A 13,436-nucleotide genomic window follows, 5' to 3' on the forward strand; every position below is an offset into this window, starting at 1 on the left:
TGTTTCATGTGCACTGGGTAGGCTAAATACTTATTCTCAGTAAATATGTGCACTTGTCAAAAACCCCCGCTATACTGAGGCCAGCATTTACAAACAGCCTAGCAGACTTTAAAAAGTTAAAATAAACTAAAAAAAAGAAGAAGAAGGACAACACATTATGGCAGAAAAGACTTTAATTAGTTTTGTCTTCATGGTCTACCAAACATGAACACACACACACAAACAAATACATACACACAAAACACACATCTTCCTTCTTCACACTGTGCATTCACACTTTTTATGCTGTTAAATACACTGTTTCTCTGCCTATTTTTGGGTGATATATTATAGCCAGCAATAACAAGTGAATACATCAATAAATATTTTTAAAACGCAGAAAACTATTCAACATTAAATCTCATCATCTCATGACTGATCACAGCCAACACAAACTATATTTCAAACAGAAAAAAGTTCTGATTAAAAACAAATGTAGGCAAATTCTTGAGTTTGCTATTTGCTACTAAAGGCACTCAGAGAGCACAAACCAAATGGCTATATTGCAAACAAGTGACCATATGAGAAAAAAAACCTCAAACATATTGCATATCTTCAGCTGAAGATTTATAATTTAATACCTATAAACTAAGGTGATTGTTTGCATTGCAAGTTGAGTCTAGATTAAAACACTTGAACACTGGATACTGATCCACCGGCTGTGTCTGAAACCACAGGCAGTATATGAAAAATAAGATAGCTTCAAGACTTCTGAATCTGATGTTTGCATAATATCCTGTTTTCTACTTAGATGGCAGTTGGTAAAAAGAATATAAATGGCAAACCAGTTTCCTTAAGAGTCACCTTCATGCAAAACCATGCAGGTCACTGACTGATAGGGCAGCAAATGAGCTGTCTTCAGTTTCGGACACAGCCAGTAGTTTCTGTTCCACCATGAAGAGACTTACAGATCTCAAAGGCTCAACAAGAAAAGTGCAGAGTCAAACAGAACGAAAGCCAGCCATGCTGAAGCAGGCCATCACCATGTGCGTCTCGGTATAGGTGGAGGTGGCATGGACCTTTGCGCAGGCGTCTGATGAACAGGACGGGATGGAGTCGATACATATCGCTCGTTTAGTATGTCTGGATTCCTAAGAGACAGAGTGGGTTAAATTTAAAATGAGCAATATACAAACTGAGCTCCAGACAAACCAGGGAAATAGGTTACAACTATTAAACTTATGTAACCTAATAAATTAATATCAATATATGTTGAGGGTTTTTTTTTCTGGACGACTATCCCCAAATATTAAACAGTGAATTCAGCCTGAACTGTTTAACCTAAAACTACTGTTCGAAAGATTGGGGTCTGTAAGAGTTTTTTTATCTCTTATCCTCACCCAAGCTGCATTTATTTGATCACAAATACAGTAAAATAGTTATATTGAATATTATTACAATTTAAAATAACTGTTTTCTATTTGAAAATATTTGTAAATGTAATTTATTCCTGTGGTGGCAAAGCTGAATTTTCAGCATCCATTACTCCAGTCTTCAGAGACACATCATCCTTCAGAAATAATTTCTTAATATTATCATTTTGAAAACAGTTGCACTGCTTAGTATTTTTGTGGAAACTGTGATACTGTACATACTTTTCTTTTATGATTCTTTAATGAATAGAAAGTTCAAAAGAACACAATTTAATTTTATTATTTTCTTTTATTCTATATATTATTTAATACATTTTTTATGAGCTCATCCCAAATCTTTGAATAGTAGCGTATGTTAGCTGTATGCTGATCAAAACATATATTTTGTTTTTTACCAAGAAAGTTAAGTTTGAAAATCTCCCTTCGACTTACACTGATTTGCATACTGAATTTTGATTGGTTTTGTCTTCTTTGCATATATGTAACCATTTATAGCCTCCTTAAAAGGCACAGTTCTAAACCTGGGTTGGATGTGCACAGATTGCACACCTTTCTAAAACTTCTCTAAATTTATCATAGCTCCCATCAGCTAGGCAAGAATTAGCAGAGGATATGTGGCACCCACATCAGAGTGCAGATGTTCCTCACCCCCTCTCTGACACGATACCAATCCTCTGATGTTTGTGTTTGTGTATATTAGCTGGTGAAGATGTAGTGCATTCAGAACCCACACTCAGTCTTTATAAGATTTAAAGGTTGATGCTTCTACATATGATCAAGTTACTGATGGAAAGTTAAGCTTCGCAAAATCCGGCGTTGTGGTTAAAAGAGTTTAGCGATTGATGCTGTGGTCTGTCACATGGGGAGGTGTATGAGTTTCATACACTACCACCTTCGCTTCACCTACAAAGTTTTATCCAGTCATCTGGTACATTCTCGCAGAGAAACGTTTCGAAAATAAAACTAATCGAAGCCACAACTCTCTATATATACATTTATGTATGTGTTCGCTCTGTTCAACTTTGAATATAAAGACTCGCTGTATAAAATATCTCCTGAGTATATGTATTTTTTACTTAGAGTTTGAAATATACCTCACAATAGAGCTATGACAGAAAACGCTTGTTTTTTCTGATTCCAACACAGTTGCTTTTACCTGGTATTGTGTAAAAGCCATTTTAAACACGTACCTCTCTATTACACGTGGTGGGACCCTGGGTGGAGGGAGTACTGGTGGAGTATCCACTACAGGCCGGAGAGGCCGTGGAGGAAGTGGAATGTCCGGAGGCTCCTTAAACCATTAAGGTCAAGACATATGATCATTAAAAAGATAATAATAAATAAAAAGGTGTAATACGTTCTTGGAATGTGTTAATATTTGCTATTAAGGAAAATATTTTGATGCAAAATCTACATTTCTACTATAACAACCTAAGCTAAAATACTTTATGCCAGTATATTTTAATATTACAATAATGTATTAATGTATAATGTATTATAGTTTTGCGATCATTACGATTTTTTTATGTTTTTGGAAGAAGTCACTAAGGCTATATTTATGTGATCAAAAATACAATAATATTAGGAAATATTATTATAATTAAAAACAAAAACAGTTTTCTGTTCGAATATATTTGAAAATATAATATATTCCTGTGATGGCAAAACTGAATTTTCAGCAGCCGTGATTCCAGCCTTCAGTGTCACATGATCCATCAGAAATCATTCTAATTTGTTGATTTTCATTCCTTATAATTATCAATTCTGAATTAAAAAAAATATTTTTGTAGAAACCATGATACTTCTTTGTTCAGGAATCTCTGATGATGATTAAAGGAAAAAACTGACCTCACATTCACCTTCCACCTCACTGCTGTTGCTGACGGTGCTCTGAGTGCTCAATCTGTGACTGCTACTACCTGCACAGGTCAAACCTTCACAATTACATTGTAGAAACACACCATACTTGTAAACATGGTTCTGTTCACAGTTATATCAGATGTTATTGTGTGAGATTAAAGAAGTTATTTATTACATACTAGAAGTGCTGGAGTTGCTTCCTGTCTGCCAGCTTCCTCTCTGCAGCGGTCTACTAACAGGCGGGGGTTGGGCAATCGAACGAGGTGTGGGTTCGTACACTGAGCAATTCATGTTCATTTGAGAACCCCACTGACTGTTTATTTGCATTGGTGCTGTAATCATAAGCTCTAGTCGAAAAACAGAAAGACTCTTGAAAACAGACATAAAATTGGTTTGATTCTAAATGCTAAATGTCACCAAATTTAACAATAATTTTCAATGGCACCACCACAAACAAATATGCATTTCATTCATGTTTGTTATTTTTATGTGCCAGAAACAAAAATATTTTATACAATATATTTAAAATAGATTACAAATTGAAATGAACACAATTAACAATTTTTTTTCTTTGCAAATATAGGTGAAAACTATACAGTTAAGTAACTCCATGACAGCAATAAATTCATCATTTTAAATGGACTAGGGGCTAAAATTATTTTACACTTTCCATGTGCCATTAGTTCATTCATACTTATTGTTGAGCCCCAAGAGTAATATATAAACTTTTCTTGTACATTCTAATAGAATGCCATGTTAACCACTTATGAGTATATTGTATAATGAAAGGTGTCCTGCGTTTCCTTACCGTTTGGCCCTTTGCCTTTACAGCGTCGAGTGATGCTGTCTCTTAATCTTTGTAAATTTTCCTTGAAGAATATGGAGAGACGGTTACAGAAACATCAGAGATACTCATTTTACTTGTTAAGCCTATGTAGGGTTAACATCGAATTTGATATGCAAGGTCTCTAAATTATCCACATGATCAAAACTTTGCTGAAAAACCTGTTGTACACAATCTACTACATGCCTTCTGATTGATAGTTCAAACTTTTTTTAGCAAGTAAAAGGTCTTTAAGTATAATTTTAAAATAGTCATCCTACAGGTTGTAATACAGGAGTCATTTTGCTGTGAAATCTTTAATGATTTTCATAAATTAAATGTAAGAATAACTTTATTTTGTTAGTAATATTTCAAGATGAACACCTACTGGACTGAAGCAACTTTATCTAATTATCCACACAGCGATTTTTAGAAAAATAATGTTAAAATGTATCAAATATGACACATCAGCTTTTTGAGGAACATTTATTCGTATCTCTCAATCATCATTGTATTGTTGAATTATATGTTTTGCCTCCCACAATAAAAACTACAGAGCTTTGATTATAAAACTAAGCATTTAAATATAATCTTAATAAGATATTATTGGGAAGTACAGAGTGACAACATTTATATGCATTTTATGTAAGTAGTCCACTATACTGTTCTAAAGATCTCATTGATTTACATGCAACACATATGCAAAAATTTGACCTGGAGTTACTTACCTGCTGGAAGCGGAGAGAGCGCCATCTTTTATCTTGATCAAACTGCCAAGCCTTGAACTCCTGCACTGCCTCTTCCACAGTCAGCTCACCCACCTTCACCCTCTCCTGTAGAGAGATGAGCTGCCTCTGTCCCGGGGTCTTCATGCCTGCAAAGGGGTCATGGTGACTGCTCATGTCTCTGTCTCTCACCAGCCGTACAGGTGCTGCAAGAATGGATCATTTAAGCACGGAAATGTAGGTGTACTTTCAATTTAATAATCCATAGTTCATATACACATATGGTTCAAGAAACTTTTATACACTACCTAAAGAGGAATCCCTTTCTGGCCGTTGACTGAGTGAGTATACAGGTTCCTTGAGACAAAATACTGTAAAACAGGTCAAATTTAACTGAAATTACTATAAAGGTACTGTTTTCTGACTTAAGATTTCCATTAAAAGAATAGTTCAACCAAAAATGAAAATTATGTCATAATTTTGTATGACTGTCTTTCTTCCGTGAAATACAAAAGAAGATATTTTGAAGAATGTTGATAACCATGTGGATTCCCGCTGACTTTTACTGGGACTGCTTATTTACCAACATTCTTCAAAATATCTTCTCTTGCATTCCACAGGAAAAAAGAAAGTCATGAAGGCTTAGAATGATATAAGAGAGAGTAAATGATGCTACACTAAAATTAGAGCCTCTGTGTTTGCACTGTGGTTTAGCTGTGTCTGCATAATAACCTTTGGAAATGTAGGTTGTGTTCTCTTCTGGCTCTGGCAGGTTGGCTGGTCGTGGAATCGGTGCAGGTGGACGGTTGATTATTTCAGAGGTGGATTGTGGCTCCACTGTGTCATAAATTTGATCAGGGCAGCATGGGTTATACGGGTCCTCCTCTTCTACATCCCCATAGATTTCCGCATTAAGGCCCATGTCATGGTATTCTTCATCATCCATTTCAGGTAATCCACCATTGATTGAAGTATGTTCCAAGGACTGTAAACTCTTGTCAGGTTGTGCTAAATTAAAACAATTCATGTTATTTGACAACTGCAAAATATACAACATCCAAGAATGGTTTATACCATTTGTGTACCTGTGTACATCTTTATAAATACCATATATTAGCAACTACGCACTACGCAAACAAGCTACATCCTGTGGCAGAGAGGGTCAAATACATACTAGCAGAATAAGCCAAGTTGGCTAAGCTAATTGAACTATTTCCAGGTGTTACGTTACAAACATGAGGATAATATTATAAGCCTTTACAAAATTGTTGTACACTTGGTGATAATTCTAAGTAATAGGCTTTTTAATAAGAGAGTTTTCACAGATGTATATATGTTTAAAAGAAGACAAGATGAAAGGTGTCATCACACAGGGGAAAAAAAGTGACAGAAGTCACATAGTCACACAAAAAACTGCTGTGACATGACCATCGTTTCTCATTGATGTACCTTCAAAAAACTTTCTCAGTATTGTCTCCGATTTGGAGTCCTCCAGAGCACTTTCTAAGTCATCATCTGTAGAAACATTGTATAAACAATTTTGTATACAGTTTACAGTACATACCTTAACCATCTGACAGTAGGCCTATAAAACAAATCTTATAATGCTTACATTATATTATCATATTATATATTCATCGGTTGGCAGTAGTAACAAAATATGCCTTGAAAAAATAAAAGAAATGCTTTAACTTTATGCAATAATGACTATTGTTACTGTGCAAGAAAATATACACTAGACTACAGTTTCGAAAGTAAATTTCATACACAAACCCATCTCAGGATTTAGTTTCATCATAGACTCGTAAATGTCCTCATTATCGAAACTGGTGATGAAATTTTGGGAAGCCATCAACATGTCCTCATAGATATCCTCGTTGCCAGAGGTGTTCTGAGATTCCTCCATGTGGGTCTTCACTAAATCTACTGTCTCCTGTTTTGTTTTATGAAAAAAGAAAAGAAAGATTGCATAAATAACTGGCATCATCTATGCTATACTGAAATGAAGACACATAGAAATACTGCTGTATAAATGTATGCTGATTATTAACAGACCTATATAATATAATTACATAATTGCATTTCCATGACCAATGTTATGTGCAATGAAACTGCACATATCACTTTTACAGTGCTGTGATATTTAGTTTTACATGCAATAATACATTTGTGTGTTCCCACAGCATTTCAGGAATTGGTTGACTCAGTTTACTACAATTTGTTGTCAGTTACAGAAGTCATCAAGAACATTTACGCAATTAACTCACAACATATTCGTCCATAAACTGTCTTAAATCAGAGAAGCCACTTTTCTCGGCCAGTTTGTTAGGGTAATCCCCATCTTTGTTCATCACACTGTAGGCCTGCATGGCTCCGGGGCACCGCATTAACAAAGACGTTAACTTTTTTAAGCCATACTTGGCCGAGAAGTGAAGCAGTGTTGGAAGTTCCACATTACGGTGATCTGAAAACAAAGAAATCTCTTTTCATTGTTGTTCAATAGAGTTTCTCTGCAGTCTTCAAAAATAAAAAAAATACAAATTAACCATCCACACCAGTTCCTTAACTTGGTGTTATGTTATCTACCTCCATTAAAGATATTCATCATAAGCTAGACATTTATAAACTATAACATAAGCAAGTTCTTATGAATTAAATCACTTACTCGCTGGTGTGTTATCTGCAATTTGACTAATTCCAAATACTTGCAATCCATTTAGAGGCATCCGTTCTTCCAGAGAGTCTGCAAGCAAATTATCCAATGACTCAGGCACCTTTGATGTGATATCAAATGCCTGAAAATTGAGTATAATAAAATAAAAATAAAAATTGGCTCAATATTAGCCTTTAAATAAAATGTCCTTTTCTGTAACTACTTTTAAAAAGGGCAAACATTATTGTCTGCATGTTAACATTTAGTGAATGATAATGAAATGTTTACTTCTGCTCCTGCTGCCTCGCACAAACTCTTTTAAAATGTCTAAAATTGACTTCATTTTTATTTTAATTTTTTTATTGTTACTGACTAAACGACAAATTACATAAAGCATCTTCCATTGCTGAATTCAGGGCTGTGTGTTGCTACTCAGGCATCTGTACGTGATCAGACCACCTGTGGGGCCGATACACTGTCACAGATATTTGACAAAATGACTACATATTATATCATTTAATGTGTTAAATAGTTACATTTATGAATTTTATTATAATATTAATCAATAATTAATTATGAGACATTACATTTTTCACAACAGCATAATAATGTGAAGCTACTTTGAAACAATAAATATGAAAAGCGCTATGCAAATAAACATGACATGACTTGTTTGATTCCATTATCGCATTCGTTCACAAGTCATTTCAGTTTATGTGATTCAGGTGTTCCGTTTTAACCGATTGCTTAGATTCAGTTTCATCGTTACCTGACACATGAACTGCATTGGATCCATTGCTTTCTTTAGATACCTGCAAATTTCCTCCATTTCTGTGTAATATGTCACAGTTGTTGAACAGGCCACAGATTCATTTTTATAAAGAGTCAATGAGACTTTTCCAGCTGGCATATCTAAGAGAAAAAAAAATATTGTTTAGAAAACAACACTGACAAAGCCAAACACAAATTTGACAAAGACAAAGCTTCTCTTTTAATAAATGAGCACATTAACAGGAAACAATATGTAAATTCAGTTGAAAGTGAAAAAGCATGGAGGAACTGATATGAAAAGTTCCTCTTTCTGTGTTTTTGTCTTACCAGGTGACTGTACAGTAACAATGTACTCGTTTACAAGAGTCCCAGGGATCCGCTGAGGTGTCGAGTACTGAGAGTGAAACTCCACCTCCAGTCTGCCCTCATCCACAATTTTCTTTACCATGATTATATAAATATTCACACGATTCTTTATGGGAACGAACAGATGGTGAGAAAGACATGAGACAGTGTCAAAGACAGTAACTCACATAGAGTAACGCAAGACGATTGATGTTGATTCCGCAAATGTCAGCAAATGCTTTTGAATGAAATGCTGAAGCTATAGTTTGTTACAGTGTAAACTTCTTTGATTTCACAAAATTCAAAATACTTTTCAAAAAAGCCGATAGAGTCAAAACATAGTTTTTAAAATATGAACAACGCTGACATTATTTAAGCCATGTACACTAAAATATTGAAATGTCCACACCACGAGACATACTGTATAAAAATATATCTTCATCCATTCAATTAAATTAGGCATACTTTGATTTATTACATTCTCAAATAATCAAATCAATTGATTTAAAGCTACTTGGTAGAGTATTTAAGTGATTTGTAAAATCACCCTACGGGCAGGAACAAACGTAGTCTATGAAGACGACAACTTCAATAGTGAATTACTTAAAAAGTACAGCATGGGCAGCTGTGATATCGTTTTATTCATTTTAACACCCATCGCTGCTACATCATCCTTCTTTTAACATGTCACTGAATTAAGAATGGCTTAAATGATCTAAATCAAGCTTCATAGACGGGCCTTGCACTGACTTCCTGTCTAATCTGAAAAGCACAAAAAAGTGTGAACTCAAACCATGTGAGCTTCTTGCTGACATTACCACTATATATTCTGAGAAAAGTTTTCTATTTAGGCTCTGCATGCATTGTGTGCAATGCACTTACCCCACATAGTATTCTGTCTGGTTGGATGGTGAGGCAAGTTTGGTCGTCTAGTGGCCCCATGGTATTTGAAGAAGTTTGCTCAGTATGACAAACATCATCCCCAATCACCTGAATGTGTTCCATCTCATCAGGTAATGTCTCGGGAATCTCTGATAATAAGAACGCATTCATTTGTTCTTCTAGTTCAATTTCATATGGATTCTGGCCATTTTCACTAACAGATCCTAGAATGAAAAATAACATATTAAACTTTACTTCAGGTCGACCTCTTCATGTTTAGTTAGATTCATTCTGATCCACCATGCAAAACATATTTATTCTAAATAAAATAATAAAATAAAATAGACTACAGAGCACAGACTATAATTACATCAGGCCAACTGTAAGATTATGTATTTAGTCAAATTAATTATGATCCACCATGCAGAACTATTTATGGTACATAAAAAAACTAAGTAAAAAATACATAAATAATAAAAATATAAATAAGATTAATACAAAATTATAAGAATATACAAATCTACAGTAGAATACAACACATATTTCTTAAAATTGTATTCATATGCACTCTTTTGCAGTGTGTGTCAGTCTGCAGGGGAGTTATGTTACTGTTTTATATCTTTTAAGGACATCTTAGTATTTTTATTATTGTTGTTGTTATTAAAGGTGAACAACAGTGCAAGTAATTAATATGTTCTTTTGCTGAATGAGACGTATACTATATATAAAGTATAAGGAATACACACCATTATCAATGCACTCAAGGACAGTAGACACATATACTGATGGCTCGTCTTCTGAATTGAGTTTTCTCCAGTGCTCCCAGTGTTCAAAATAGTCCGCTGACACTTGCCTTTCTGATATACCACACAAAAAGGCAACAACTTTGCAAGGAGGCTGAAGAAGATCCCGGAAAGTGTCCTGCACTTCTGGGTCGTGCTGCATGTCCAGGAACACAGCAGACAGCAAAAGCATGATGCACTTGCTGGAGCCAAACAGCTCATGGTTTTTCATCCAAATCTCTTCATTCACATCATACAGGATGAGGGAGCCCTCCAGAAAGTTACATGATGCTACCAATATTTGCTGTAGATACTCTGCCCATTCCCTGGCCTCACTGGTATGGACAATTAACACCTCACACATTGTGGAGTATCCAGGTTGTTCTGCAAAACAATGGATAATAAATAGAAGAATTACAAAGAATTTAAAATAATTTCTTGGTTCATCAATTACCACAATTAAAAGTTACACTGTAAAAAAATTACTTTGAAACCATTTTTACTCAGAAATTTCCTCGAAACTCAAAAATGTCATAAATATCTACAAAGAAAAGGCAAGAAACACATTGAATTAAACACGAAAATTTGAAGTAGAAAGACTGACATTTTCTTAAAAAACACACTCCAATAATCTTTGTTCGAAAAATATTTTTTACAGTTTATGTAAACGTGAAGGAAACTCAAAATCATTGTTTTCTTCTGCAAAACTGCAATTTAAATGAACTGTGTTTGCATTCAAATCTAACCAAAGTATACTCCAAAGAGCTTGTTTATTTGCTGATTAATGAATTAGTGAAGAACTGAATGCTAGCCATGTTGCAGGGGCTACATTATTGACTGAGCTAGACACGTTTTGTCTTAGGATGATAGAGAAATAAGTTGGTAATTAGTCATCTTTTGTCTCCTAAAACACTCTATAAATGGTACTCTGACATAGTGTCTGTGTACAAATAAAATTGGTTAAACACATGATATGAATGAAGAATTTACCAATGGAATTTTATGAATCAGGCTTGCTAACCATGAAATAACATCCACTATACGACCCACATCAACACAACAGAAGTGATCAAATATGGTTAAAGATACATTTCAGTGCAAACCCTGTTTAGTATGTCACTCACATTTGTGTGACTGTCCTGTTTGTGATGTAACCTGTCAGAGGAGACTTCACTTTTCCTGAAACTACTTTAGGTTTTCCACAGTACATCAACAGCACCCCTCTGAACACATTCGACTTTGTATTGAGTTCGAGCACACACTTCAAGCAGATATATACAGAAACTCATTCTCTGAAAGGAGATGCAATTAAGCAACTTTATATAATATGCAGAATTTTATTTCCCACAAAGTCAATGAATGTTAAAGCAAAAATACAGAAAGATTTTTTTTTCAACTTCCTTATTGCTTTCACCAGAATTATTATTTTGTATCATGTAATCTCTATCATTTTCAACAAAAAAAACAAAAACAACAAAAAAAAAAACTTCTGTCAGTAATCTATTTAAATTCTAAAAAGAATTCAAAACTACAATTCTTAACTTAAAGACCAAACCAAGAAGATTTTGTTTGTTCAGGCGTAATATTTTAATGGCAATACATGTGATCTTTATTTAAAAATGACTCACCTTGTTTCTTGTGATAAGACTGCCAGGTTGAAATAAACAGTGCCTTGCTTCAGGTAGTGTATAGTGGCTGCACCTTTCCACAGTGGCTTTCCGTTTACCTCCGTTCTCGGTCTATAGTTTCTGATCAAAATACGTTGCGTATATGACTGCAGTATAAGACCGATTTTGCCTTCAGCTCATGACTTACATCTACTAAAAGAAACCGTCCATTTCCTGATGATTTTTTTTTCAACTTCCTTATTGCTTTCACCAAAATTATTATTTTGTATCATGTAATCTCTATCATTTTCAACAACAACAAAAAAAAACTTCTGTCAGTAATCTATTTAAATTCTAAAAAGAATTCAAAACTACAATTCTTAACTTAAAGACCAAACCAAGAAGATTTTGTTTGTTCAGGCGTAATATTTTAATGGCAATACATGTGATCTTTATTTAAAAATGACTCACCTTGTTTCTTGTGATAAGACTGCCAGGTTGTAATAAACAGTGCCTTGCTTCAGGTAGTGTATAGTGGCTGCACCTTTCCACAGTGGCTTTCCGTTTACCTCCGTTCTCGGTCTATAGTTTCTGATCAAAATACGTTGCGTATATGACTGCAGTATAAGACCGATTTTGCCTTCAGCTCATGACTTACATCTACTAAAAGAAACCGTCCATTTCCTGATGGTGGGTGGTAGCGTCACTTCCTAAAATACACAGCAACTGCTTAAACTCACATAGCCAGAGCTGCTGTAGGCTGTTGTGACTCTGTAAAAAAAAAAGAAAATTTCCCAGACAAGTTAAAAACAGAAGTTAAGTAAAACTATAATGTAGCTTATATTTAAAACAGCAAGAACACTCACAAGTTCAGTGCACGGCATAGTAATTGAGTTGTCAATTGAGTCAAGAATAACAAACAGTCAAACAAAACATCATGATTCATAATGTTTCATTTCAATGTCTTTTTTTTTTTTCTGTCTGAAATTTTTCATGGACCCCACACTAAAAAACTAAAAAAATAAATAAAATAATAATAATAAATTAGACTGTAAAATATTGTAAAAATGCTACAATCTACAATCAAAACCTGTTAATTGGTTAACAGTAGGTTTCCTTACTCTATACAGTGAAAAACTGTAATAGATCAAATGGGTCATTTGATGTAATTTTACAGTAAAATACTGTTAAATATAAAGTTTTTGGAAAAGCTTTTTCTGTCTGAAATTTTTCATGGACCCCACACTAAAAAATAAATAAATAAAATAAAATAATAATAATAAATTCGATTGTAAAATATTGTAAAAATGCTACAATCTACAATCAAACCTGTTAATTGGTTAACAGTAGGTTTCCTTACTCTATACAGTGAAAAACTGTAATAGATCAAATGGGTCATTTGATGTAATTTTACAGTAAAATACTGTTAAATATAAAGTTTTTGGAAAAGAAAAAGAACAAGTCATCTTGTAGCTGACATTCCCAGAATTCTGTGAGACACCTCACATTTGATGGTTTTTCATTGAAATAACTAGACATTTCTTATCAGTTATGATCATCAGGGTTTTGTGTAATA

At 34.1% G+C, this 13,436-nt stretch overlaps 2 protein-coding genes across 4 annotated transcripts in view; both read right to left on the reverse strand.

Annotated features, from left to right (window-relative positions):
- The window catches only part of LOC107743599 (sorbin and SH3 domain-containing protein 1-like), a 56,298-nt gene extending 55,363 nt beyond the window's left edge, over positions 1 to 935 (reverse strand). Inside the window, exon 1 of the mRNA XM_016556928.1 lies at positions 873 to 935. Coding sequence (XP_016412414.1) covers positions 873 to 935 — 63 coding nt within the window. The remainder of the gene's footprint in view (positions 1 to 872) is intronic.
- Positions 207 to 12,078, reverse strand: LOC107743547 (phosphoinositide 3-kinase adapter protein 1-like). 3 transcript variants are annotated; one of them, XM_016556820.1, is made up of 17 exons: positions 11,882 to 12,078; positions 10,218 to 10,637; positions 9,472 to 9,695; positions 8,572 to 8,716; positions 8,243 to 8,385; positions 7,486 to 7,615; positions 7,088 to 7,284; positions 6,594 to 6,753; positions 6,270 to 6,335; positions 5,553 to 5,828; positions 5,129 to 5,191; positions 4,824 to 5,026; positions 4,081 to 4,141; positions 3,452 to 3,619; positions 3,261 to 3,331; positions 2,603 to 2,703; positions 207 to 1,130 (listed from the first exon to the last, which is right to left on the reverse strand). In XM_016556820.1, exons 2-17 carry the CDS (start codon positions 10,615 to 10,617, stop codon positions 1,019 to 1,021), a joined length of 2,520 nt encoding a protein of 839 aa, XP_016412306.1. In that variant the 5' UTR covers positions 10,618 to 10,637; positions 11,882 to 12,078; the 3' UTR covers positions 207 to 1,018. The 3 variants fall into 3 exon arrangements, with proteins under 3 accessions (XP_016412306.1, XP_016412303.1, XP_016412304.1); XM_016556817.1 differs by having other exon boundaries at positions 6,588 to 6,753; XM_016556818.1 differs by lacking the exon at positions 11,882 to 12,078 and adding an exon at positions 11,378 to 11,629 and having other exon boundaries at positions 6,588 to 6,753.
- Between the last annotated feature and the right edge of the window lie 1,358 nt (positions 12,079 to 13,436).

This window comes from Sinocyclocheilus rhinocerous, unplaced genomic scaffold (assembly GCF_001515625.1).
Source record: "Sinocyclocheilus rhinocerous isolate Xijiao unplaced genomic scaffold, SAMN03320098_v1.1 scaffold677, whole genome shotgun sequence".
NCBI classification, from domain to species: Eukaryota; Metazoa; Chordata; class Actinopteri; order Cypriniformes; family Cyprinidae; genus Sinocyclocheilus; species Sinocyclocheilus rhinocerous.